Source organism: Microcaecilia unicolor, chromosome 1 (assembly GCF_901765095.1).
Source record: "Microcaecilia unicolor chromosome 1, aMicUni1.1, whole genome shotgun sequence".
NCBI classification, from domain to species: Eukaryota; Metazoa; Chordata; class Amphibia; order Gymnophiona; family Siphonopidae; genus Microcaecilia; species Microcaecilia unicolor.
This window is the reverse complement of record NC_044031.1, coordinates 620,646,428-620,671,812: the sequence shown is the minus strand read 5'-3', so window position 1 is coordinate 620,671,812 and position 25,385 is coordinate 620,646,428. Positions and strand designations below refer to the sequence as shown.

At 43.0% G+C, this 25,385-nt stretch overlaps 1 protein-coding gene across 2 annotated transcripts in view; it reads left to right on the top strand.

The window, feature by feature from the left end:
• The window catches only part of LOC115481229 (alanine aminotransferase 2-like), a 58,110-nt gene that overhangs the window by 15,785 nt on the left and 16,940 nt on the right, over positions 1-25,385 (top strand). For both annotated transcript variants that reach the window (XM_030220340.1, XM_030220349.1), the window contains exons 4-7: positions 820-953; positions 6,488-6,728; positions 16,445-16,524; positions 24,782-24,918. In XM_030220340.1, the coding sequence (XP_030076200.1) occupies positions 820-953; positions 6,488-6,728; positions 16,445-16,524; positions 24,782-24,918 (592 nt within the window). The remainder of the gene's footprint in view (positions 1-819; positions 954-6,487; positions 6,729-16,444; positions 16,525-24,781; positions 24,919-25,385) is intronic.

The window sequence follows — 25,385 nt, the reverse complement described above, 5'->3', positions numbered from 1 at the left end:
ATAGAGGATTGCATGGCAATCCTAACTTTGCCCAGTTAGCTTTGCAGGTATGGTACTGAATTTTGACCATAGTCAGGTTTCAGATGCCACCAAAGATGCTCAGATATGGCCCAGTACTACGTATCCAGGTCTAATGTAGCCAGTGGTGGTCAGAGTTTACATAAGTACTTAAGTATTACCATGCTGGGACAGACCGAAGGTCCATCAAGCCCAGCATCCAGTTTCCAATCCAGGTCACAAGTACCTGGAAAGAGCCCAAAAAAGTACAATACATTTTATGCTGCTTATCCTAGAAATAAGCAGTGGATTTTCCCCAAGTCCATTTTAATAATGGTCTATGGACTTTTTCTTTAGGAAGTTATCCAAACCTTTTTAAAACCCCGCTAAACTAACTGCTTTTACTACATTCTCTGGCAACAAGTTCCAGAGTTTAATTACACGTTGAGTGAAGAAAAATGTTCTCCGATTGGTTTTAAATTTACTACTTTATAGCTTCATTGCACGCCCCCTAGTCTTACTATTTTTGGAAAGAGTAAACAATTGATACATGTCTACCAGTTCCACTCCACTCATTATTTATAGACCTCTATCATATCTCCCCTCAGCCATCTTTTCTCCAAGCTTAAGAACCCTACAGAAACGCTGACTGCTGCTGGCTATCTGCAGTGCTTAATGTGTGGTAACTCACGGTACCGCTGCATCTGCCAGTCCTGGGGCTTGAGAATCACCGCTGACTTCATTCTCCAAGCAGCAGAAATCAGACCTGGGTTTATGGAAGGAGAGAAAACTGAACTCTCTCTCTCTTTCTTTTGTTTTAAGGTGGCTATAATCTCAGTTACATATCCTACTCCATACCAGAAAAGGTTGCCAAATTCATTGAGAGAAGAGATGGCGGGATCCCCTCTAACCCTAGGAACATCGTTACGTATCATGGAGCCACCCTGTGTATTAGGGTGAGTGTAAACACAATCAAAGATGCACAGAGAAGATAAGGACCATTATCCAATCAGGTTAGGACCCCAACTTGTGAGTCTTTGTTGCCAATGAGACCTTTTAAAAGGACCAACAAAAATGTTGTACATGATACTTGGAGACCTCATGGGCCACTTGAGATGTGAGCTCTCAAAAAGCTCCATCAAGTTCTACAACCTCTATTTTCTTATTGGTCTGTTAGAAGTTCTCGCAACCTTCAAAGTCTCAATTTTTCTCAAGCACCTTGTGGCCGACCTCTGAATCCCAGCACTGGGCCAGACATGTTGCTAAGGTTTCAGACATATTGTCTTATGGCAGATTTATTGTGGTATAACAAGGTAATGGGGTTGATATTCAAAGCGATTTAACTTGGCTGGTTAAATCGCTTGTTCAGTGGCACTTAACTGGTTAGTGCTACTGAAAAAGTCCAGTTAGTACCTAAAGCAAATCCAGCTATTTTGGGGGTGATCCGGGGCACTTGGCTGGTTAAGTGCCAATGTTCATCACTTAACCGGCCGAGGTAACTACATAAATAGGGCCACATAAAAATCAGTCTTATCTATAAGTTGTAATCCATAGCTGGTTAAGTGCTGAATATTGTACTTAACTGGCTATGATGTAGCCAGCTCCTCAAACCCAGAAATGCAACGTTGGAGCCCGGACATGACCCGGCATTGAATTTCTGGGCATAACGGCACCAGCGGTCAGCAAAATGCTGGGCACCATCGGCTGAATATTGACTCCGATGTTTTCAGCCAAAAATATCTTTTTTTTACATCAGAGAATGTCTTGGCTAGAACACATATAGTAACATAGTAAATGACGGCAGATAAAGACCTGAACGGTCCATCCAGTCTGCCCAACAAGATAAACTCATTTTACATGATATGTGTTACTTTATATGTATACCCGAGTTTGATTTGTCCTTGCCTTTCTCAGGGCACAGAAGGTAGAAGTCTGTCCAGTACTGTTCTTGTACTAAGTTCTGAAGCTAATGTCGAAGTACCTTAAAATTTACACTCCAGCCCATCCCTATCTATTCAGTCACGATCAGGGCGTAGACAGTAGAAGTCTGCCCAGCTCCCATTTTGTTTCCCCAATTACTGGCGTCGCCACCCAATCTCCGCTAAGATTCCAAGGAACCATTCCTTCTAAACCAGATTCCTTTGTATTTATCCCACGCATGTTTGAATTCCATTAGCGTTTTCATCTCCACCACCTCCCATGGGAGGGCATTCCACATATCCACCACCCTCTCCATGATAAAATACTTCCTGACATTAGTCAATTCATGTCCTCTAGTTCTACTGCCTTCGTGTCTCCGAAAAAGGTTCATTTGCGGATTAATACCTTTCAATTATTTGAACATCTGTATCATGTCACCCCTGTTTCTCCTTTCCTCCAAGGTATACATGTTCAGGTCAGCAAGTCTCTTCTCGTATGGGTTGCAACGCAAATCCCATACCATTTTTGTAGCTTTTCTTTGCACCGCTTCCAGTCTTTTACATCTTTAGCAAGATATGAGAGCCTCCAAAACTGAACACAATAATCCAAGTGTGGCCTCACCAATGACTTGTAGAGGGGCATCCACACCTCCTTTCTTCTGCTGGTTATGCCCCTCTCTATGCAGCCTAGCATCCTTCTGGCCACGGCCATCGCCTTGTCGCATTGTTTCTTCACACTTTGGATCCTCAGACACCAACACCCCAAGGTCTCTCTCCTGAGTCGAGCTTATTAATCTCTCCCCTCCTATCCGGTATATCTCTTTTAGGTTTCTGCATCACTCTACATTTCTTGGCATTAAATTTTAACTTATTCCTATTCCCTGGGGATATATCGTCGTTCGGTTTCTCTTAACTTATTATCAGTTATTAGTTCTATAGAAACCTAAATATTCTATCACTATCTTACATCACTAATCCCTTGTGTTGCTTAATATAATAGTGCTCAGTATCAGGTGCTTATTTCTTGAACTAATGAGTAGCTCATATCATCGCACCAGTAACCACCATCATAGCACTAGATGTCCCTTCCTCCCTTCCTATAAATATTGCTTCTTAAAGCTCTATGTATTGCTACACTACCATCCTTTTGCTGTGTTTGTACTCTAATGGCTCTCAACCCAGTAAGTACCAGGGTATTATGGGAAGGTTACTTATCTTGCCAGAGGCAACAGTTGTTTTCCTAATGTTCTGGGTTAACTGGTGTTCAAGTCTGCTACTCCTCTTTTTTTTCTTCTTTTTGCATCTGCTCATGAGGTGTTTCCCTTAACCCCTTTCTTGCCGTTCTCAATATGCCTACATGTTTCGCCCAAATGCATTGTCAGGAGAACGAATAACTAAACATAAGAAGCAATATTTATAGGAAGGGAGGAAGGGACATCTAGTGCAATGATGGCGGTTACTGGTGCGATGATATGAGCTACTCATTAGTTCAAGAAATAAACACCTGATACTGAGCACTATTATATTAAACAACACATGGGATTAGTGATGTAAGATAGCGATAGAATATTTAGGTTTCTATAGAACTAATAAGTGATTAAATTTTAACTGCTAGACCCTCGACCATTCTTCTAACATTCAGAGATCCCTTCTCTTTGTTTCTACTCCCTCCAGGGTATCCACTCTATTGGCTATTTTCATGTCATCTGCAAAAAGGCACACCTTTCCTTCCAACCCTTCAGTAATATCTCCCACAAATATATTAAACAGAATAGGCCCCAGCATCGACCCCTGAGGAACTCCACTGCTCACCTTCCTTTCCTCCGAGCGGATTCCATTTACCACCACCCTCTGCCACCTGTCAGTCAACCAGTTGCTTATCCAGTTCACCACTTTCGGTCCTAAGTTCATCCCTTTCAGCTTGTTCACTAGTCTTCTGTGGGGGACCGTATCAAAGGCTTTGCTGAAGTCCAAGTAGATTACATCTAGCGCACGTCCCTCATCTAGTTCTTTGACCACCCAGTCAAAGAAGTCAATAAGATTCATTCTGCCAAACGTCTCTCAGATACAGATCAGCAGTTTTTGGTGCCATTTTGTGAGTTGTGACTAGTCTTGAATCTGTTGTAAGCTCTGTTGAACAGAGACTATCTCATATGTACATATAATTTGCCTTCAGTTTAGCCACCCATCTATTTATCTCAATAACTTTGTTCTATCCAGCTTGTCCATTGGTGTGCTGGAGCGGGCTCTCACGGGCTCACGAGAGCCGTTTGTTAAGTTTTTAAGAATTTTGGGAGCCGGTTGTTAAAGTAAGCCCCACATGGCTACTTTAACAACTGGCTCCCCAAAATGTGGACTCAGGCCCCCTCCTGAATTCTCTTTTACTTTGCTGGTGGGGATGCTGAGCCCCGCCAGCCAAGTAAATAGACTGCTGCTGCTTCTTGTTTCCAGCTCTGAGCAGCAGGCTGGGATTTCTCATGCATGCGTGAGAAGTTCCAGCATGCTGCTCAGAGCCAGAAACAAGCAGCGGGGAGTGGTGGCAGTCCATTTATTGGCTGGTGGGGCTCGGCATCCCTACCAGCAAAAGTATGCCGTATGCCCGCACGAGGGGGGGGGGAAAGGCATACACTGTCCCTCCCCTAGTCCACCCCTGGCCCCCCAAATTGCAGGGCTGGCTACTCTCGGAGAGAAAGCCCATTGCTAAAAATTTACCAGCACACCCCTGCATCTAACTGCATTTGCTCCCTCAGCTGCCTATCAAGATGTTTTATTGTATTGCACTGAGATTGTGAGCATCATATCAGTTATTTGATTGTTCTAATGTGTGCCTATTAAGTTGTTTCATTTATACTGTGGTGACATTGTGAGTATCATGCTATATCTATGTTGTATGAATGTGCTTTCCATGGTGTCTTTTAGGAGCTTAATTATGCATTGAGCTCCAATTTGTTTTAAATGTACTACTTGTCCCCTAGTTCAGACCTTCTCAACTCACCCTGGAAGCCCACCTAGCCAGTCAGGTTTTCAGGATTACTCCAATAAATATGCATGAGATTAATCTGGATATATTGGTCACCTGGTTGTATGCAGATCTATGCCATGCATATTCATTGGGGTAGTCTTGAAAATCTACTACTACTTATCATTTCTACAGTGCTACTAGATGTATGCAGCACTGTACACTTGAACATGAAGAGACAGTCCCTGCTCGACAGAGCTTGGCTAGGGTGCCTCCAGGAAAGGTCTAAGAAGCTCTGCTCTAATCGTTATATGTTTAGAAAGAGTAAACAACCACTAAAATGAACAATCAATGACTTTCACGCTGACAGGAATGGGGACATTATTTTTAAAAAGCTGGTGAGTCTGCACCCCTCCTCAACGCCACAGGCCTGGTGGTCTTTTGGAGGTGGCCAGGTTTGGATAGGGGAGGGAGCAACTAGTCGCCCTTAATCCCTCATATACAACCCTGGCCAAAACGAGCACTTTTGAAATTTGTAGGGGTGCCTTTGAGCTGGTGTAAAATGGGAAATATGTGTAGATTTTAGTCCCGCCCTAAGCCCCACCCAAACCACACCCCATCCCATATAACCTTTTTCTGAAATCAATATTTACACATATATTCGATATAGATTGTGCGAATGCCACTATTTACGTGTGGGATATGGTTCTAAAATAATGACCATAGGGGCCCTTTTACAAAGCAGCAGTAAGCCCACTGTGGGCTGCGTGCCAATCTGGAACTCCTGTTGGACTACCACAGGATCCTGGCGGTAGTTCCCACCACTAGTCTGCACCATTTCCGGCGCTACAAAAAGTGTCCTATTTTTGTAGTGCCGGAACTTAACCGGCAGTGATCGGACAGCACTGTGTGCTGCCCAGTTACTGCCAGGTAACACGGGAGCCCTTACTGGCAGTGGCGTACCAAGGGGGGGGCGGGGGGGCGGTCCGCCCTGGGTGCACGCCGCTGGGGGGGTGCCGCGCGCCGGTCAGTGTCGTTGGTTTCCATGCTCCCTCTGCCCCGGAACAGGAAGTAACCTGTTCTGGGGCAGAGGGAGCATGGAAACCAACAACGCTGACTGGCGCGCGGCACCCCCCCCAGCGGCCTGCACCCGGGGGGGTTCTTTCACCAGGGTGGGGGGGTGTCCCTTCGCCGGGGGGAGTCGCACTGCACGGGGGGGGGGGGGGCGCTGCACCCGGGGGGGGTGGGGCGCATTGGCGATCCGCCCCGGGTGTCAGCGCCCCTCAGAACGCCACTGCTTACTGGGTGGCGGTAAGGGCTCCCCACCGAAATGGACGTGCGGTATGTGGTTCACATACTTTATGGCTATTTCTGTTTCCCAAAAGTAGCCTTTTACCCGCTGTGGTAAAAGAGGGCCTCAGCACGCGTCAAAAACACACGCTGATGCTAGTGCAGGCACCCTTTTACTGCAGCTTAGAAAAAGGACCCCCTTTACTGCTTTGAGGACTCACAGAGCCTGTGAATATCTCTTTTGTGTCTTTTGATTGACCCTCTGTGAGCCTCTCCACCTTAACCCTAATGTACATTTCTGTTCTTGGACTGTCTTGTGCAGAGTGTCATGGGTTTGGTAGCCACGAATGAACCTCTGAAGACTGGAGTGCTGGTCCCAGTCCCCCATTATCCAGTGTATACGAATGCCCTTGTGCTGGCTGATGTCGTCAAGGTGCCCTACCAGCTTGATGAGGGAAATGACTGGGTCCTTGATGTGCAAGAGTTACGGCGAGCCCTGCAGGAGGGCAGAGAGCACTGCATCCCTAAAGTTCTCTGCATCATCAACCCCGGCAACCCAACGGGTAAGTCAGCTTTAGCCAACCTCGCTTTCATCCCCTCCAGATGGAAGGTTTCCATCCATCTTCTCAAAGTCCTTCACCCTCTCTGGATCTCCAAGATTCTTGTCAAAGTTGTTTGAATGAATGCAGATTGTGAAAAATTGCAGGAAGAGCTTAGGAAATTGTGTTGGATTATTTGTAGTAAATAACTAGCAGATTTTAGTATACACAGCTTCAGCTTTAGAAATGTTAATTTCTTTCTTCATCTCTCTCTCATTCACCCCTGAATAATTCACTGCTGAGTCACTTTAAAGTTGAAGTAACAAAACATCTGTTTACTCACAGTTTGTAGTTAGATTATAATCAGACAGGCTTATATATACATATTACTATACATTTGTATTATCAGCTCCTTCCATGTGCTTAGATGGTAATGGATGCTCACACCACCATAGATCCTCTCAGGTTAGGAGAGATCATGAGCTCCATGTGCTCCATGTGCTGCATGTGCTGCATCTATCCCCCACAGGAAGTTACATAGCTGTGTGACCTCTCTAAGTAATTCACATCAGAGGTCACAGAGTAATCACAGAGAAATAATAGGTGACAGGCAATGCATGTAAAATACAATTACATTCCAACAAACCCCTTCTCATGCATAACTGTCATGCAATTATTTATTCATACAAAGTCCAAGCTTTATACGCAGATTCACAAAATGTTCTCTGGGTAACGGTTTGGTCATGATGTCAGCTGTCATCTCACTGGTGTGACAATAGTGTAGACTGATGACCCCTTCTTTCGCCAACTCTCGCACGTTGTGGTATTTCGTTGCGATGTGCTTGGTGCGTGACTGAACCTTGTCATTCTGTGACATTCGGATGCAGCTCTGATTATCTTCCATTATCTGGATTGGTCTCTTTTCAGCTATTCCGAAATCCAGCAAAAGTTTTTCAATCCACATCAGTTCTCTGCACGCTTCCGATACGGCCACGTATTCAGCTTCTGTAGAAGACAAACTCACAATACTTTGTTTATGACTGGCCCATGAAATTTGTACATTTCCATACATAAACACATATCCACTTGTGGATTTATAATCAGAATGATCCCCTGCCCAATCTGAATCACAGTAACATATTAGTTTTGGATTACTATTGGCTGAAATCTTTAATTTACAATCAATGGTACCCTTTAAATACCTTACCATCCTTTTAACTGCAGTCCAATCTGATTCGGTAGGTGAGCTGACCCTTCTGCTCAAAATTCCTACTGCATTTGCTATATCAGCCCTGTATGTGGTAGCTAGATATAAAAGCTTACCTATGGCTGATCTATATTGGATGTTATCTGGTAAAGGTTCTCTTACTGTTTCATCCTTCAGAAAATCAGTGATCATGGGAGTGCTTACAACTTGGGCATCTTGCATACCTAAACTTTCAATAAGCTCATTTATTTTCTGCTTCTGGCTTAGAAGATAAGAACCATCATTTTGTTTCTCAATTTCTATACCAAGATAGTATGACACATTACCCAGTTCTTTTATCTCAACATTGAGGTTTAAACATTTTACAATGTCCTTGTACTCTTGCTCATTTTTGCTTGCAATGAGCAGATCATCAACAAAAGCTAAAATGTATGCATATTGTCCATTTGTGCACCTAGTGTACAAGCATTTATCTGCTTCACCTTGCTTAAATCCTAAATTTGTCAATATTTCATGCAATTTTTCATTCCAACATTCTGCACTTTGCTTTAATCCATAAAGACCTTTGTTTAATTTACACACTAGCTGTCTTTGTTTTGTATTTATGAAACCTGTTGGCTGTTCCATGTACAAGTCTTCAGTTATATCTCCGTGAAGAAACGCTGTTTTCACATCAATGTGGTTGACTTGCATGCCTTTTGAGACTGCAATGCTCAGAAGTGTTCTTATTGTCGTGTGTTTCACTACAGGTGCAAACACTTCATCAAAATCTTCTCCATATTTTTGAAGATATCCCTTTGCCACTAATCTGGCTTTATACCTTTCCACTTTTCCTTGTGCATTCCTTTTTAACTTGAATACCCATTTGCATCCTATAGCTTTCTTGCCAGGAGGTAATTTTGTAAGAATCCAAGTATTATTTTTATCCAATGCATCAATTTCTTCTTGTGCAGCTTTACGCCATTCAGCAGCTTCTTCTGCTGGCATTTTCTCAATCTCATCCCATGTTAAGGGCTCTTGAGCTTCTGCTGACTTTGTTAGGTAAGACAGTCTTGGGGGTGGAACACCTTTGTTTTCCCTGGATGAGCGTCTGACAACAGGTTGGTCCGACCTTTCTGCATCCTCTAAATCTGAGAGTCCTTCTCCAATTGATTCCCCTTCTCCAACTGTACTGTCTTCTTCAATGATCCTTTCTGTGTCTGCTTCCTCTGCCTGTTCCTCGTTAGATACAGATGAGTTGCTTTCAGACATCTGCCTTGGTATGGCATTTATATACACTGGCATGTCTATTATGGTTCTAGTTTCATATTCTGGATGATAAGGCTCATCTGGGATAATCCAGCCTTTATCAACCCTTTTGTTTTCATCAAAATATGTAACATGTCTTATGCCAACAATGCCAGTTTTCAGATTTAAAATTCTATATCCTTTGTGTCCTGGAGTATAGCCAACTAAAATGCCCCTTTCTGTTGTGGAATCCAGCTTATGCCTTCTTTGCTTTGGTACATGAGCATATGCTGTACTTCCAAATGTTCTTATGTGTGACAGGTTTGGCTTCCTACCATGCCATGTCTCATGTGGTGTGCGCTCAGCGCCTTTAGTTGGCATTCTGTTTTGTAGGTACACTGCTGTGAGAATGGCTTCCCCCCATAGTCTTTTAGGGAGATTGCTATCTGACAGCATACATCTGGTCATTTCCACAAGTGACCTAAATTTTCTCTCTGCAACAGAATTTTGTTCTGGTGTATAAGCTACTGTTGTGATATGCTGAATGCCTTCTTGTTCTAGAAATGTGCGCATGCTTTGTGAAGTGAACTCACCACCATTGTCGGTCTGAAGAACCTTTGGTTTTCTTTCAAATTTATTGCTCACCATGTCTACGTATTTCTTCAGCATGTCTGTGACTTGACTTTTCTCTTTCAGCAAATAGGCCACACAATATCTAGAGAAATCATCCAAGAATATTAGCACAAATCTGTTATTTCCCAATGATGGGATATTAAACGGTCCACATAAGTCACTGTGTATTAAGTCCAGCACTTTATTACTCCTATTTCCTGTGTATGCAGGAAATGAGGGTCTCACACCTTTTTGAGTAACACAGTCTATGCATTTCTCCATTTTACCAGCATCTGCACTTATCTGAATGCCAGTGGCTAGTTGCTTACTGTAAAGATCCTGGATCACCTTAGAATCACGATGTCCCAGGCGGCGGTGCCAGATTTCCAGACTACATTTACCATCATTCTTCCTTACTTGCGCCAGATGTGAGGCTTCACCTGAAATGTTCAGCTTATAAACATCATTATGCATAAAAGCTTCAGCATACACTTCATCATTTTTAGAGATTGTGCACTTACTGTTTTCAAAATGAATCACAAATCCCTTCTTATCTAATGTAGATACACTAAGCATATTGCAAACTGCTTGGGGAATATACAAGACATCACTTACAGGAATTTCTTTAACTTCATTAGACACTTTGCATTTTAAGAATCCAATACCTTTTGCTTGGATCTTAGCAGTCCCTGCGTTTGCAGTTTTAAGAATACCTTCCTCTGGACACATTTCCTGAAAGAAATCCTTACAATTGGTTAAATGGCATGTGCTCCCCGAATCCAAAATCCAAGTACTTTCATTTGAATTATTATTTACCATAGTCAAAGATTTTTCTGCCATTAGAAAGCCCTTGTGTTTATCTTTGTCCTTCATACATTTCCTGGTTTGAAAATTCTTTAGTTCCATTGGCTTAGGTGAGCTAGAGGGAGTGTTTTGTGTTTCCTTACACCATTTAGATACATGTCCCTCCTTTCCACATGAGTAGCAAATCAGCTTGCCCTTGGGTGGAGTTTTCCCATAGCTCCGCCTTCCTCTGTTCTTTGCCAAGAAATTTGTTTCATTTCTCTCTGACTTGCTTTGAGAACACATCTCCTCAGAATCATTTATTATGCATTCCTGCCTTAGTTTTGATGTTGCCTGTTCAAAAGATTGCCCTTCAATGGCCTCATTTACAGACCTAAAAACATCAAACTTCTTTGATAGTGAGGTAAAAAGAAATGCTCTTTTCAATGCATCACACATGGGAATTCCTGAAAGTTCTAACTTTTGAAATGAAGACATAAGATGCATAATGTGATCATTACATTTACTTTTATCCCTTAATTTGGTTTCATTCAACTCTGCCAACCAAATTGGTTGCTGCTTTGCATATGTAGTTGCATACATAGTTCTCAGTTTATATAAAATGTCCTTTGGTGTATCTTTTCCCTCCACTAATATGGCTTGTTTTTCAGAGAGAGCTTCCAAAAGCATGCACTTCACATAATAGTTTGCATTGTCCCATTCAGCCATATTTTCAGCTGTTCTGTCTTGGTCTAAGCATATATCTAATCTTTTTGCTCGAAGGAAACATATGAATCTTAATTCCCACTGCTGATAATTAAACTCAGTTAATCTAGGCACCTTGAGAGAATAGAACAATGGTGAATTTCTTCCCTCAGCCATTTTCTTAGCCTTCTGTCTGCTGTGTGGGGGGAGAGAGAGACAGACTGAATCTTTCCTTTAAAACTTAAGAGAAAAATGTGGCCTTTTTTTCTGCCTGGTAATATTTCTCTTCTTTTTCAATTCCTGGCCCTGGGCCCATAACCCTTTTGTTGGATTATTTGTAGTAAATAACTAGCAGATTTTAGTATACACAGCTTCAGCTTTAGAAATGTTAATTTCTTTCTTCATCTCTCTCTCATTCACCCCTGAATAATTCACTGCTGAGTCACTTTAAAGTTGAAGTAACAAAACATCTGTTTACTCACAGTTTGTAGTTAGATTATAATCAGACAGGCTTATATATACATATTACTATACATTTGTATTATCAGCTCCTTCCATGTGCTTAGATGGTAATGGATGCTCACACCACCATAGATCCTCTCAGGTTAGGAGAGATCATGAGCTCCATGTGCTCCATGTGCTGCATGTGCTGCATCTATCCCCCACAGGAAGTTACATAGCTGTGTGACCTCTCTAAGTAATTCACATCAGAGGTCACAGAGTAATCACAGAGAAATAATAGGTGACAGGCAATGCATGTAAAATACAATTACATTCCAACAAATTGGAAGACTGGGCATCGAAATGTCAGATGAAATTGAATGTGGACAAACACAAAGTGATCCACATTGGGAAGAATAATCCAAATCATAGTTACCTGATGCTAAGATCCTCCTTAGGAGTCAGAACCCAAGAAAAAGATCTAGGTGTCATTGTAGTCAATACACTGAAATCTTCTGCTCAGTCTGCAGTGTGGCCAAAAAAGCAAACAGAATGCTAGGAATTATTAGGAAAAGGATGGAAAATAAGACCAATAATATTATAATGCCTCTGTATTGCTCCATGGTGCAACCTCACCTTGAGTATTGTGTGCAATTCTGGTTGCCGTATCCTAAAAAAGTTATAGAATTAGAAAATGTTCAATGAAGAGTGACCAAAATGACAAAGGGGATGGAACTCCTCCCATATGAAGAAAGGCTAAAGAGGTTAGGGCTCTTCACCTTGGGCTGAGGGGGATATGATTGAGGTCTATAAAATCCTGAGTGGTGTATAATGGGTAAAATTGAATTGATTTTTCAGTCTTTCAAAAAGTACAAAGACCAGGGTTCACTTGATGAAAATACATGAAAATACTTTAAAAACAAATAGGAGAAAAAAATTTTCAGCCAAAGAATAGCTAAGCTCTGGAACTCGTTGCTGGAGGATGTGGTAACAGCACTTAATGTATCTAGGTTTAAAAAAGGTTTGGACAAGTTCCTGGAGGAAAAGTCCATAGTCTGTTAATGAGATGGACAAGGAGGAAGCCACTGCGGTATTGGTAGCATGGAATGTTGCTACTAATTGGGTTCTGCTAGGTACTTGTGACCTGGATTGGCCACTGCTGAAAGCAGAATACTGGGCTCCTGACATTTAAAGGGCATTATGTGGGTAGTGCCAATGGCAAATATGTCATTGTGGCTCTGTGCTGAGGCTGGGGGCGGGGGGTAGAGCAGTGTGGATGGTCAGACTCGTCAGTGCTGTCAATTGAGACATTCTTACAGCAGGTGGATAAGTAGGAAGATTGCACGGGCCAGTGGCTCCTGTCCTGTGACATATCTCACATTAAGCTGTAACCCATTATTGTATAGGTATGTAACAGAAAAAGGGGACACTCCTATTGTGGCTTATAAATATATGTAGAAGAAGGGAACATCAGGAGACTGTGCTGTTCTTAAAATGTTGCAATATTATGCAGGAAATTGATTTTTTAAACTTGCATTTTATTAGGCAAAGCACGCACAAAACAGACTATATCCACCACAAACAGGCAACAATAGGAAAAACAGCTATAAGTAGCAAACAGTTGCAAACAACAAACAGTCCCTCTCCAGAAACAAGGCACAAAGTAAAATTATACAATGTGAGCTCTTGATGATAGGTTCAGTACTTCTTCCAAACCATGTGATATGCATCAGACTTATCTTTCACAGTGTAGGATAACTTTTCAATCAAATCAATTTCCTCCTCTTGAGCACCCCAGTGTTCAAAAGAAGGGGCAGTTTTCCAAAAAGTGGCTATGGTGTGGCTGCAGCATGTATCAAATACCCAGTCAATTCCCAGTCCTTCCGGATAGCTCTAGATCTTGACCATAACCCAACAAGCAATACAAAGGAGCAAGAGTAAAAGACCACCCCAAATGGTCTGGATCTTCCCATGTACCCATTGTCAAAAAAGGTGAACCACACAGCAGTACTACCACATATGGAAAAAAGTACCTTGATAATTACACCCCCTCCAACAATGATCCAATGTATTACCAATATGGGAAGCATAAAATTGAGAGGATCTATATGTATGATGTGCCAAGCAAAACATGAGCTCCACTCTACAACAACACATAGACACGGAATGGACCACTGGCCAGATGACCTCCCAATCTGACAAGTCAAGTGCAGCAGATAAATCAGAATTCCACTGGTCCTCATGCTTCTATAAAGCTAAGGGTGTCAAGCAGTATATAAGCGAGAAATCCGCTTATGAGAAGGCCCAGGGGAACATATGAATCCTCTCCACTAGAGTAGGTTGATGAGCCCTGATCTCTCAAATGGTGTAATGCAATTGCAATGCTATCAAAAGCAGGCTACGACTGGAGTTCCAACTGGAAGTCCAAAACTAAGGAGTCAAATGCTTTGATATGACTACCATTCATTAACTGCTAAACAAAATGAAGGCCATTGCCTTCCCAAAGGCCAACTTCAAGAAAAAAGGCAACGCCAGAAAGAGATAAATTCTTACTATTCAGAGCATTGGGAGATAGAAGCCTATTGTGAATATGCAATCAATGAAGAACCTGCTGCCAAACCTTATTTATTTATTTATTTATGACATTTATACCCCACATTAGCCCAAAAAAGACTCACAAACAATAAAGTGAATAAAACATAACAATGTATAGAATACAACACAAATTGCAATGGGAGATAGATCTCTGACCCCCCCCAAAAGAAGCAACTCAAATTTGGCGAGATTGAGATGATACCCAGAAACATGACCAAACTGATCCACCAATGTCATTAAAGCTGGACCTGATATATCTATCTGAAACAGAGATTAAAACATAATTAGCATAAAGAGATAACTTATGCTCAGCTCCATCAACCATCAAGCCCTTAATACATTTAGAGTCACGAAGCAAATGGCTCTAAAACCAAATCAAACAGGGCTGGAGACAAAAGACAGCCCTGCCTCATCCCACAGTAGAGAGGGAAAGATTCAGATAAAGCTCCATTAATAAACAAGCAGGTAGAAGAGGATAAATAAAGCGACTGGATCCAACCTATAAATTCATCTGGCATTCCAAACTATCTAAGTACCAAAAACATGTAGGGCCACCTCACTCTATCAAAAGCCTTATTCGTGTCTAGGGCTAACACTGAACCTGACGATTTGTCCCGTTCCACCTGCTGCAAGATATTGAATAGCTGTTGAGTATTGTCCATGGAAACTCGGCCTCAAATAAAACCTGTTTGGTCCGAGTGCATAAGGAAAGGAAGAATATTTTGCAGCCAAAGCTGTGAAATCTTAGCGACTAACTTCAGGCCAGCATTAAGTAGTGAAATGGGGCACAGTGGTGTGCTGGAGCAGGCTCTCACAGGCTCACAAGAGCCGGTTGTTAAGTTTTTAAGAATTTTGGGAGCCGGTTGTTAAAGTAGGGCCCTCCATGGCTACTTTAACAACTGGCTCCCAAAATGTGGGCTTGGGCCCCCTGCTGAATTCTCTTTGCTGGTGGGGATGCTGAGCCTTGCCAGCCAAGTAAATAGACTACTGCTGCTCCCCCCTCCTTGTTTCCAGCTCTGGGCAGCAGGCTGAGACTTCTCGAGCATGTGAGAGAAGTTCCAGCATGCTGCTCAGAGCAAGACGTTGGGAGTGGTGGCTGCCAGCAAAGGTATGCCTAGCGTGCCCGCACGAAGGGAGGGAGGAGAGAGAGGCAAGTATTGCTCCCTCACCGCCCCCCGGCCACCCCTGGCCTTTCCAACTGCAGAGCTGGCTACGTCCGGAGAAAGAGCCTGTTGTTAAAAATTTACCAAGCAAAAACAAAAAAGGAGGTAAAAACCCTCACAAAACCGTGAGATATAAAACAAAAAGTGAGGAGAGTGAATGAGGATACCAAAAAATATATATTTATTCACATGAAAAATAAAAATTAAAAAGTAACATAATATACATAAAAATGACCCGACACGGCCGTGTTTCGGCCCAAAGGCCTGCCTCAGGGGTCTTTGTAACCTCAGAAAATATAACTCGGAATGTGTGCTTCAATACATCTCACATTTGTAGACATCTCTTCGGAGAGGAGTATTACAAGTTCATTTTGCTTTTTAATATATTTTTTAGAAGAGAGGAGACCTAAGAGAGTTTTGTCTTTTTATTTCCCTTGGAGCACACATTCCGAGTTATATTTTCTGAGGTTAAAAATTTACCAGCACACCCCTGGCCGTATGCATTATCATCATCCATATCCCTCTGCTTTTTACGTAACAACACAATTGTTGCATCTAGGAAATCCCCAGCTATAGAAGGATGTTGTCTAAGATATGAAAAAACCTCCTGTAGTGGCGGCTCAAACTCTGTCTGAAACTCCTAGGAAATGGATTTTGAAAAGCTTGGATTTTATCTGCAATAGCTAAATGATAAAAAAAACAAAATTTGTGGCTTTTGGGACTGAGGAATGACAATAGAGCACCATTATAATGCACAGTGAGCCGACTTGAATAGTCAGTTCTGCTGGTTCTTTTTTCCACATATAACCACAATAGGAGTGTCCCCCTTATTTGGTCAAATTTATTTATATAATAGTAGGCTACAGTATTGGGTGTTGGTTTAACAATATTCAGTAATCCTTTTGCCAGGGTTTTTGCATTTGAGTGACATTTACTATGAAACAGTGTCTAAAAATGGTGATGCACTTAAGTCGATGCAAACTTTCACTACCCTGTTTGCTTCATAGGTCAGGTCCAAAGCAGGAAATGCATTGAAGATGTGATCAGGTTCGCTGCTGAAGAAAGCCTCCTTCTATTTGCTGATGAGGTAGGCCAAGATTGCTTACAAAATTTGGAGGTTCTTTACCATTCTTATGCAGATGATATGTTTATACTTTTTCCATTTACTACATTGTGTGATAAAACTACATCTAAATTAACTGAATGCATTGAAACTGTTGAAAGACCAATTCTCATGGCTGAGCAACCCCAACAAATCGATTCCTCAGTCCTTGATAAAACCCCATCAGATCGATTCCTCAGACCTTGACCCTTTCTACAGGTCTATCCTTACAAGTGGATAAATCAACTACAGTTCTTGGTTTCATTTTAGACACCAACCTTACTCTGGAGCCTCAGATTAAAAAATTTATTAAGACAGTATTTTGTAGGTGGCAACAGCTTCGTACTATTAGATCTTTATTTTTAGAAGAACATTATTCTGTATTAGTACAGGTTTAATACTCTTGCACCTAGATTACTGTAATGGTTTATATTATAATATTTCTAATAAGCTGGTTAAGAAACTTCAGACATTGAAAAATGTTTCAGCATGTATGATCTTTAACTGTCATAAAATTTAGTGCCCACCCCCTTGTTGATAAAATTGCATTGGCTCCCCATAAAAGCTTGAATTTATTTTAATATTTATTTTTTGAGGGAGTTAGATCAGAATATATGATTCAATTATTTTCTTTTCCAGAAGATGTTACATAAGAACACACACGTTGACATAATAGCATAGACCAAAGGTCCTTCAAGTCCAGAATCATGTTTTTCAACAGTGACCAATGCAGGTCACAAGTACCTGGCAAGATCCCAGAACAGTAAAACAGATTTTATGCTACTTATCATAGAAATAAACAGTGATCCTCCTAGTTTCTCAATCAATTCATTGACTCAAGGCATCAGATTGGATTCAAGCTTGGAAACTTTATTGACCTTCTAGAAATCAATACAGAAGCAGAAACTTCCATCTGGTTTAGGAATCAGTACAATGGGAGATGACTATTTGCTGTTGGACTCTTCTATCACTCTGAGTTTAAGCATCATGTTAACTTCTGTGGCCATGGTTTGTTGTTGAGCCTCTGGAGTCCAGTAGGGTTGATGTTAGACTACTACCCTAATGTCCATAATGATGTTCTGGCAAGTAAGATGATTCCATCCCAAGATGGAAAACACATCTGCGTTTTGACTCACAAGCCACTCCTTTTGTGCTGCCAAGAAATTGTCTTCAAATGGGACCTGTAGTGGTTTGGGTTTCAGCAGAATCTCTGGCCCTAAGTTATCTCTCTGGACCACAGTCAAGGTCATGAGGATCCACTTTTTTTTAGCAGATTCACATAGAAAATTTGATCCTTCTTCCATTTGTCAAATTGGGCTAATTTATAGGCTACAGGCCCAGTCTTTTCAATGACTTCATAAGGTCCCTGCCACTTGCATAATAATTTACTCTCCAACAAAGGTAGAAGCACCAGAAATCTATATCAAGGATGGAGCACTTGTATTCCCTGGTTCGTGCAACTTCACTCTTCTCCCTGGCAGTCTCTCTTACTTTGTTCAGCTGCTCTTGAATCTGCAAGACATGGAGGGGTATTTTTGATATTACGTCTATGTTCAACTTTGGACGTTTTGCTGAAATATCCAAAATTTGAAAAGGAAATATGGCCATTTATGAAACAGCAAAACGTCTTATTTTTTTTTCCAAAAATATCCATATGTAGATCTTTTTGGTCCATTTTTGAAAAAAAAAGAAGTCCAAGTGAAAAACACACAAAATCAAGCCACTGGGATGTAGGAGGAGCCAACATTCTTAGTAGACTGGCCACCCAGACATTCCAGCAGAGCAGCAGGACACCCTAGGGGCACTGCAGTGGACGTCACATAAAAACTCCCAGGTACACATCTCACTGTTACTCCCTTATATTGTATGGTAAGCCCTCCATACTGTACCCAACTGTACACCACTACAATAGCCCTTATGGCTGAAGGGGTCACATATATGTGGGTACAGTAGGTTTGTGGTGAGGGTGGGAGGGCTCACACTTTCCACCACAAATGTAACAGGTAGAGTGGGATATGGGCCTGGGTTCTCTTCTCTAGAGTGCACTGCGCCAACCATTAGACTACTCCAGGGACCTGCTTGCTGCTCTAATAGGACTGGCCATAACATCTGAAGCTGAAATAGAGGCTGATATGTACTGTTTATTTCACATCTTTGGGGGAGGGGGGGGGGGGTCAGTGACCACTGGGAGAGTGAAGGGGGCCAGGCCTGAATCCCTCTAGTGGTCATCTGGTCATTCAGGGGACCCTTTGTGCTTGTTCATCCTAAAAACAGGTCTAGACCAGCCCTGGGCGTTTTTGTTTTGTTCTATTATGGCTGTAAAAATGTCCAAGTATTAGGAACGTACCTAATTCCACCCCCCCCCCCCCAACATGCCCCCGACATGCCACCTTGTGATTTGGATGCACTGCAGATGCAGTGCATAGATAAACATCTGCAAAATAGGTTTTGAAAATAGCAATTTGGACGTTTTGAGAAGAAATACTTCCGAATGCTGCTTTATGACACTTATTGGACGTTTTTCTGTTTTGAAATGAACCCAATGGTCCACCAGGATTTGGGCTTGGCTCCTCCTCTCAGGATTCCCAGATGACATTCAGGATTCTTCTGAGTCATCTTCCATAGAGTTGTTCAAACAGAGAAAACCTGTTGGATATTTCATGGATGACAAACAATACATAGGGCAACAAGGAATCCCAATTTTTCCCTTCCTTAGCAACTGTTTGAAAATTTTTATTGAAGCGTTCGACCAGTCCATCAGTTTTGGAGCGGTATTCCAAGGTGTGGAGAGTTCTCACCTTCAGCAAGGTGTATATTTGCTTCATTACTCGTGACACCAATGGCGTCCATGCTTTGTGAGCACTTTTTGTTCAGAGCTACCGCTTCTGAGTATTGGGTAGCATACTCCAAAATGACCAGAATATATATATTACCTCGGGTGGTTCATTCCAGCGGCCTTACCAAATCCATGGCCACTCTTTCAAAGAACATCTCTATGACAGGCATGAGTACCAGAGGAGCAGGTCAGACCTCAGCAGGCTTACTTAACTGGCACGTTGGGAAAAATGGACACTAGCATTATACTCGTTTATATAACCCTAGGCAAAAGAAGTAGGCCAATATTTGTTTCCAGGTCTTTTCCTCAACCAAATGAACCCCTTAGCAACTGACTGTGAGATGACTGAAGCAATTGTTGGTGGTAGGCTTTGGAGTTTCAGGAGCTGCTCTACCACTTCCCCTTCTAGGGTTCCTTTCACTACCAGGTATAATGGGTATCCCTGCAGATACCTGTTAGAAACAAGATGAACCTTTGTCCCAAGGGCAATTTATCCAAAAGGGTTAATTTTGCACACAGCATGACAGGAATAACCCTCACTCCTAAGCAGGGGTCTGTGGAGTATGACCTCATTCTCTCAAATTTACTGCTAAAGCTCACTGTAGTACTTGCATTGTGCCAAAGAGTACTCCTTTCTGGAGTTCAAAAGATGTAACATGTACAAGCAACTTATCCAGGTACACTTGGAAGTTCTTTTTGACCAAACCTGTGGTACCTAAAACGATGGGAAATATTTCTGTACCTTTCTGCCACATTTTCTTAGTCTCAGACTGCATTTCTTTGTCTCTGAATGGCAACTCCTATGTTCTTATGTCCTCCTCCCCTCCCCACCCACCCCATAGATCTTTTCATCTATGGGTGCGGAGGAGTGGCCTAATGGTTAGTGCAGCGGGCTTTAATCCTGGCAACCTGGGTTTGATTCCCACTGCAGCTCCTTGTGACCTTGGGCAAGTCACTTAACCCTCCACTGCCCCAGGTACAAAGATTGTGAGCCCTCTTGCGACAGAGAAAGTACCTACATATAATGTGTACAGCACTGCATACATCTAGTAGAACTATAGAAATAATTAGTAGCAGTACTTTATTTCCTCTTAACATTCACGCTTTCTCTCTCACCAGTGCTCCTCTAACACTCTTAGGCAAAAGAGAAGGAGCTGGATGGTAAGGTAACGTAGGATCTCAGGTCTTTCTGCAGTTATTGTTTTCTGGGGGAGGGAGACAGAAGCTAGAACCTCGAAGCTGGAAGCAAGGGCATAGCCAGAACTTAATTTTAATCATACCTTTGCTGGTGGGGATGCTCATGAACTGAGCATGTGCAGAAGTCCCGGTATTGGTGGCTGGAGCAACCTGCCAAATTCCTGCTGTTCAGGCTGCATGGGTGGGGGCTGTGATAAAGTCACCTCCAGGATAGTTGGGTTAAGGCAGTTTCAGTCTGAAATACAAGTCCCAGAAGGCATTGCAGGTAAGGAGCCAGAGGGGGAGATGAAGAACCCAGACTGGACTCCTAGCTGCAATCAGGGAAGACATGGGTGTAGGCTGGCAGGTTGTGTAGAGTGGCTGCCACTAGGTGGAAAGAGAGTTAGGAAACCCTGTGTGCAGGAGAAGAGGGTCAGGTAGGGCCTGCTGCAGTGAGAGCCCCTCAAGGCCTAGTGAATGGGAAGGGCCCTACACCTGTGGACCTCCCAGGGCTCTCCCCGGTCCTTCCTAGCGACCTCCACCTATTCTCCTACTAGCGCCCTCTAGTGGCCTACCCCAGATAGGACAGCCTCATACTTATCACAGGGCTCAAGCAGATAATCTCTTTGGTTGGTGGGGCTTGACCATCCCCACCAGACATGGATCCAGCCTGAGCCTGAAGTGTGGGGGGGAGGGGCTCAGCCCCCCATGGCTAGTAGCTGAAGCCAGTGTGATGGGATCCCAGTTACTTCTACAAATCTCATCCAGAGAACAGGTCTGGGTCACAACCTGAGCCCCAGCGATCACCATACTGTGGTATGCTGATCTTCCATGCTGCTGGGAATGGGATACCTTCAAACCCCCCAGGGCAGCAGGGTTTCTAATTGTCTGTACAAAAAATATAAGCAATAAAACAACATGTCTATGAAAAGGGGTCATCTTCCACTCCTCCCTCTCCTTCTCTGCATATATTCAGCAGACTGCTAAAACCTGTTGTTTCTTTCTCTATAATATCACCAAAATTCGCCCTTTCCTTTCTGAGCACACTACCAGAACCCTCATCCACACTCTTATCACCTCTCGCTTAGACTATTTCAACTTGCTTCTCACAGGTCTCCCACGTAGCCATCTCTCTCCTCTTCAATCTGTTCAAAATTCTGCTGCACGACTAATGTTCCTCCAGTGTTGTTATGCTCATATTAGCCCTCTCCTCAAGTCACTTCACTGGCTTCCTATCCATTTCCGCATACAGTTCAAACTCCTCTTATTGACCTATAAGTGCATTCACTCTGCAGCTCCTCAGTACCTCTCCAATCTCATCTCTCCCTACACTCCTCCCCGGGAACTTCATTCACTGGATAAATCTCTCTTATCTGCATCCTTCTCCTCCACTACTAACTCCAGACTCCGTTCCTTTTATCTTTCTGCACCATATGCCTGGAATAGACTTCCTGAGCCGGTACGTCATCTCTGGCCGTCTTTTAATCTAAGCTAATAGCCCACCTTTTTGATGCTGCTTTTAACTCCTAACCCTTATTCACTTGTTCAGAACCCTTATTTTATCATCCTCACTTTAATATTCCCTTATCTCTTGTTTGTCCTGTTTGTCTGTCCTAATTAGATTGTAAGCTCTGTCGAGCAGGGACTATCTCTTCATGTTCAAGTGTACAGCGCTGCGTATGTCTAGTAGCGCTGTAGAAATGATAAGTAGTAAAACAGTTTCACCTCAGTAAAGACATCCTGAGCAATGGGGCTTGTGCCATTGGTGCTCTGGGTTCAATCTGTATGACGCTGCAGTCATTGGTGCAGGAAGGAATGAATCACAACACATGAAACACGGCAGTGCACAGACTGTCAGAGAACATGCTTGCTTGAAAAAGTCTGGCAGAATGTCCCTAGAAAGTATTGTCACTATTGGTGACCCTAAGGAGCAGGTTGTCACATCCCGTGCACTGGAAGCTTTAGTGTCTGCTCATCTAGTCTTCCTATAGTATCCTGCTGAAGAGCACTCTACATTCCATGTGAGACTGAACAGACTGTTTTATTTTTGGCTTTTGTTCCTTTACCTGCAGAGATGGCTAGATTGAAATCCCACCTCTTCAACATTGCTTTTGACTTGTAACCACTTATACCTCTCGCTTCTACCTACCCTCCTCTCCTCTTTCCTCTACACATTAATTGATTTGCTTGCTTTATTATTATTGTCTATTAGATTGTAAGCTCTTTGAGCAGGGACTGTCTTTCTTCTATGTTTGTGCAGCGCTGCGTATGCTTTGTAGCGCTATAGAAATGCTAAATAGTAGTAGTAGTAGTAGTAGTTCTCCAGGTCAGTATTTAAAAGCACTTATGCAAGTTGCGACAGGAGCCAGCCTCATGCACTTTTTTTTTTATTGTACATTACTTAGATAGTTTTGGCCATTTGGATGACTAAAAGACCAATATCTTTTAAAATTGGGGTGAGCTGGGGCACAGCTGAAGATCAGCATAACTGGTAATTGGATAATAAATCTGTTTAAAGTTAGGTGGTCCGCACTCCACTGAAAATGGACTCTGCTGATTTTCTGAAAGAAGTCACTGGGGATTATTCTTTGCCACTAAGGCAGAGGTTCTTAACCTGTTTGGTTCCTGTACCCCTTTAACTGACCAATGAATCAATAAGTGGAGGAGTAACCTAATATCATCTTTTTGCTGACGACACCCAGCTTTATCTCTTCACACCAGATGTCACTGCAGAAACCCAGGCCAAAGTATCGGCCTGTTTATCCGACATTGCTGCCTGGATGTCCAACCGCCACCTGAAACTGAACATGTCCAAGACCGAACTTATTGTCTTCCCACCCAAACCCACTTCTCCTCTCCCTCCACTCTCTATTTCAGTTGATAACACCCCCATTGTTCCCGTCTCATCTGCCCGCAACCTCGGAGTCATCTTCGACTCCTCCCTCTCCTTCACTGCGCATATCCAGCAAATAGCCAAGACCTGCCGCTTCTTCCTCTATAACATTAGCAAAATTTGCCCTTTCCTTTCTGAGCACACCACCTGAACTCTCATTCACTCTCTCATTACCTCTCACCTCGACTACTGCAACCTACTCCTCACTGGTCTCCCACTTAGCCATCTATACCCCCTTCAGTCCATTCAGAACTCGGCTGCACGTCTTATCTTCCGCCTGGACCGATATACTCATATCACCCCTCTCCTCAAACCACTTCACTGGCTCCCGATCAGGTACCGCACACAGTTCAAGCTTCTCCTACTAACCTACAAATGCACTCGTTCTGCAGCCCCTCCTTACCTCTCTACCCTCATCTCCCCTTTGTTCCTACCCGTAACCTCCACTCTCAAGACAAATCCCTCCTTTCAGTACCCTTCTCCACCACCGCCAATTCCAGGCTCCGTCCTTTCTGCCTCGCCTCACCCCATGCTTGGAATAATCTCCCTGAGCCCATACGCCAGGCCCTCTCCCTGCCCATCTTCAAATCCTTACTCTAAGCCCACCTCTTCAATGTCGCCTTCGGCACCTAACCACTATACCTCTACGCAGGAAATCTAGACTGCCCCAACTTGACATTTCGTCCTTTAGATTGTAAGCTCTTTCGAGCAGGGTCTGTCCTTCTTTGTTAAACTGTACAGTGCTGCGTAACCCTAGTAGCGCTCTAGAAATGTTAAGTAGTAGTAGTAGTAGTCTGAGAACCAGGGCAACTGGGTTCAATTCCCACTGCAGCTCATTGTGACTCTGGGAAAGTCACTTAACCCTCCATTGCCCCAGGTGCAAAATAAATACTAGTATATAATATTTAAACTGCTTTAATTGTACCCACAGAAAGATGGTATATCAAATGCTGTCTCCTTCCACCCCCCTCCTAAACCACATGACTATTGACAGCTACATAAACAGAGCTAACTTCTCTAACATTAGAGTAATATGCAGCTATACTACTAATAACTGCCTGGTGTGGGCACCAGTGGTTAAGAATTCCTGTATTAGGGCATGCTGGGAGATGAAGTGCTACTGTCCTGAAGAGAATCCGAACAACAAGTTCATGGATGCAGTGTGATAGCCTGTATCAGGGTAGCTCAGGTCCAGCGAGGGCATCAGAATATGGCTGCTTAGGACTAGGCTCTGTGATGCTGAAGTGTGGGCACTTGGCACCATCTAGTGGCCAATTCCTGGAAGGCAGCAACTCTGGCGTATATCTGAGACTCTTCCCATATCTCGCCCTACTCAGGTGCTGCAGGATCTCGTATTTGGTGCAGGTCATGATTTCCACTCCTTCAAGAAGGTTTTATTTGAGATGGGCCCAAAATACTCATCCAGAGTCCAGCTGATTTCATGCTTTTCCATCTCTCAGGGATTCATTGGAGAGTAAGTAAGCATTTAACAGGGTGTTACGTCCATGGATTGTTATAGGAGACTCGGATAGAAGGTCACGGGGATACCAGCACATTTTCCTGCAAACCTCAGTGGTTACCAGTTCCATCTGGGCAGGCTGAGCCAGGCCTGGCTTTGTCCCAAGGTATCCAGGGATGTGTAATTTCAATCCTACTAGGAGAATCGATCAGGAACAATGAATCTCTCAGACAGGGGTAAAACGAGGCTTCTCTTAGTCTGTCTGGTTGGTCTGCCATTGGTAGATGGCACTACTTGAAACTTCAACAATCTTTAGGAACCGCACATGCAGGAGTTGTTTTAAATTTAAATAAAGTCCTTCTTACACAGCAAAGCCTTTTGGGTCTCAGAGTCTTGGGTGTCTCCTAATGTGTAAGTTCTGACTGTGAGTATTGACTTTACAATAATGAGCCATGTTCTGGTTAGATCGTCACAGTTTTCAA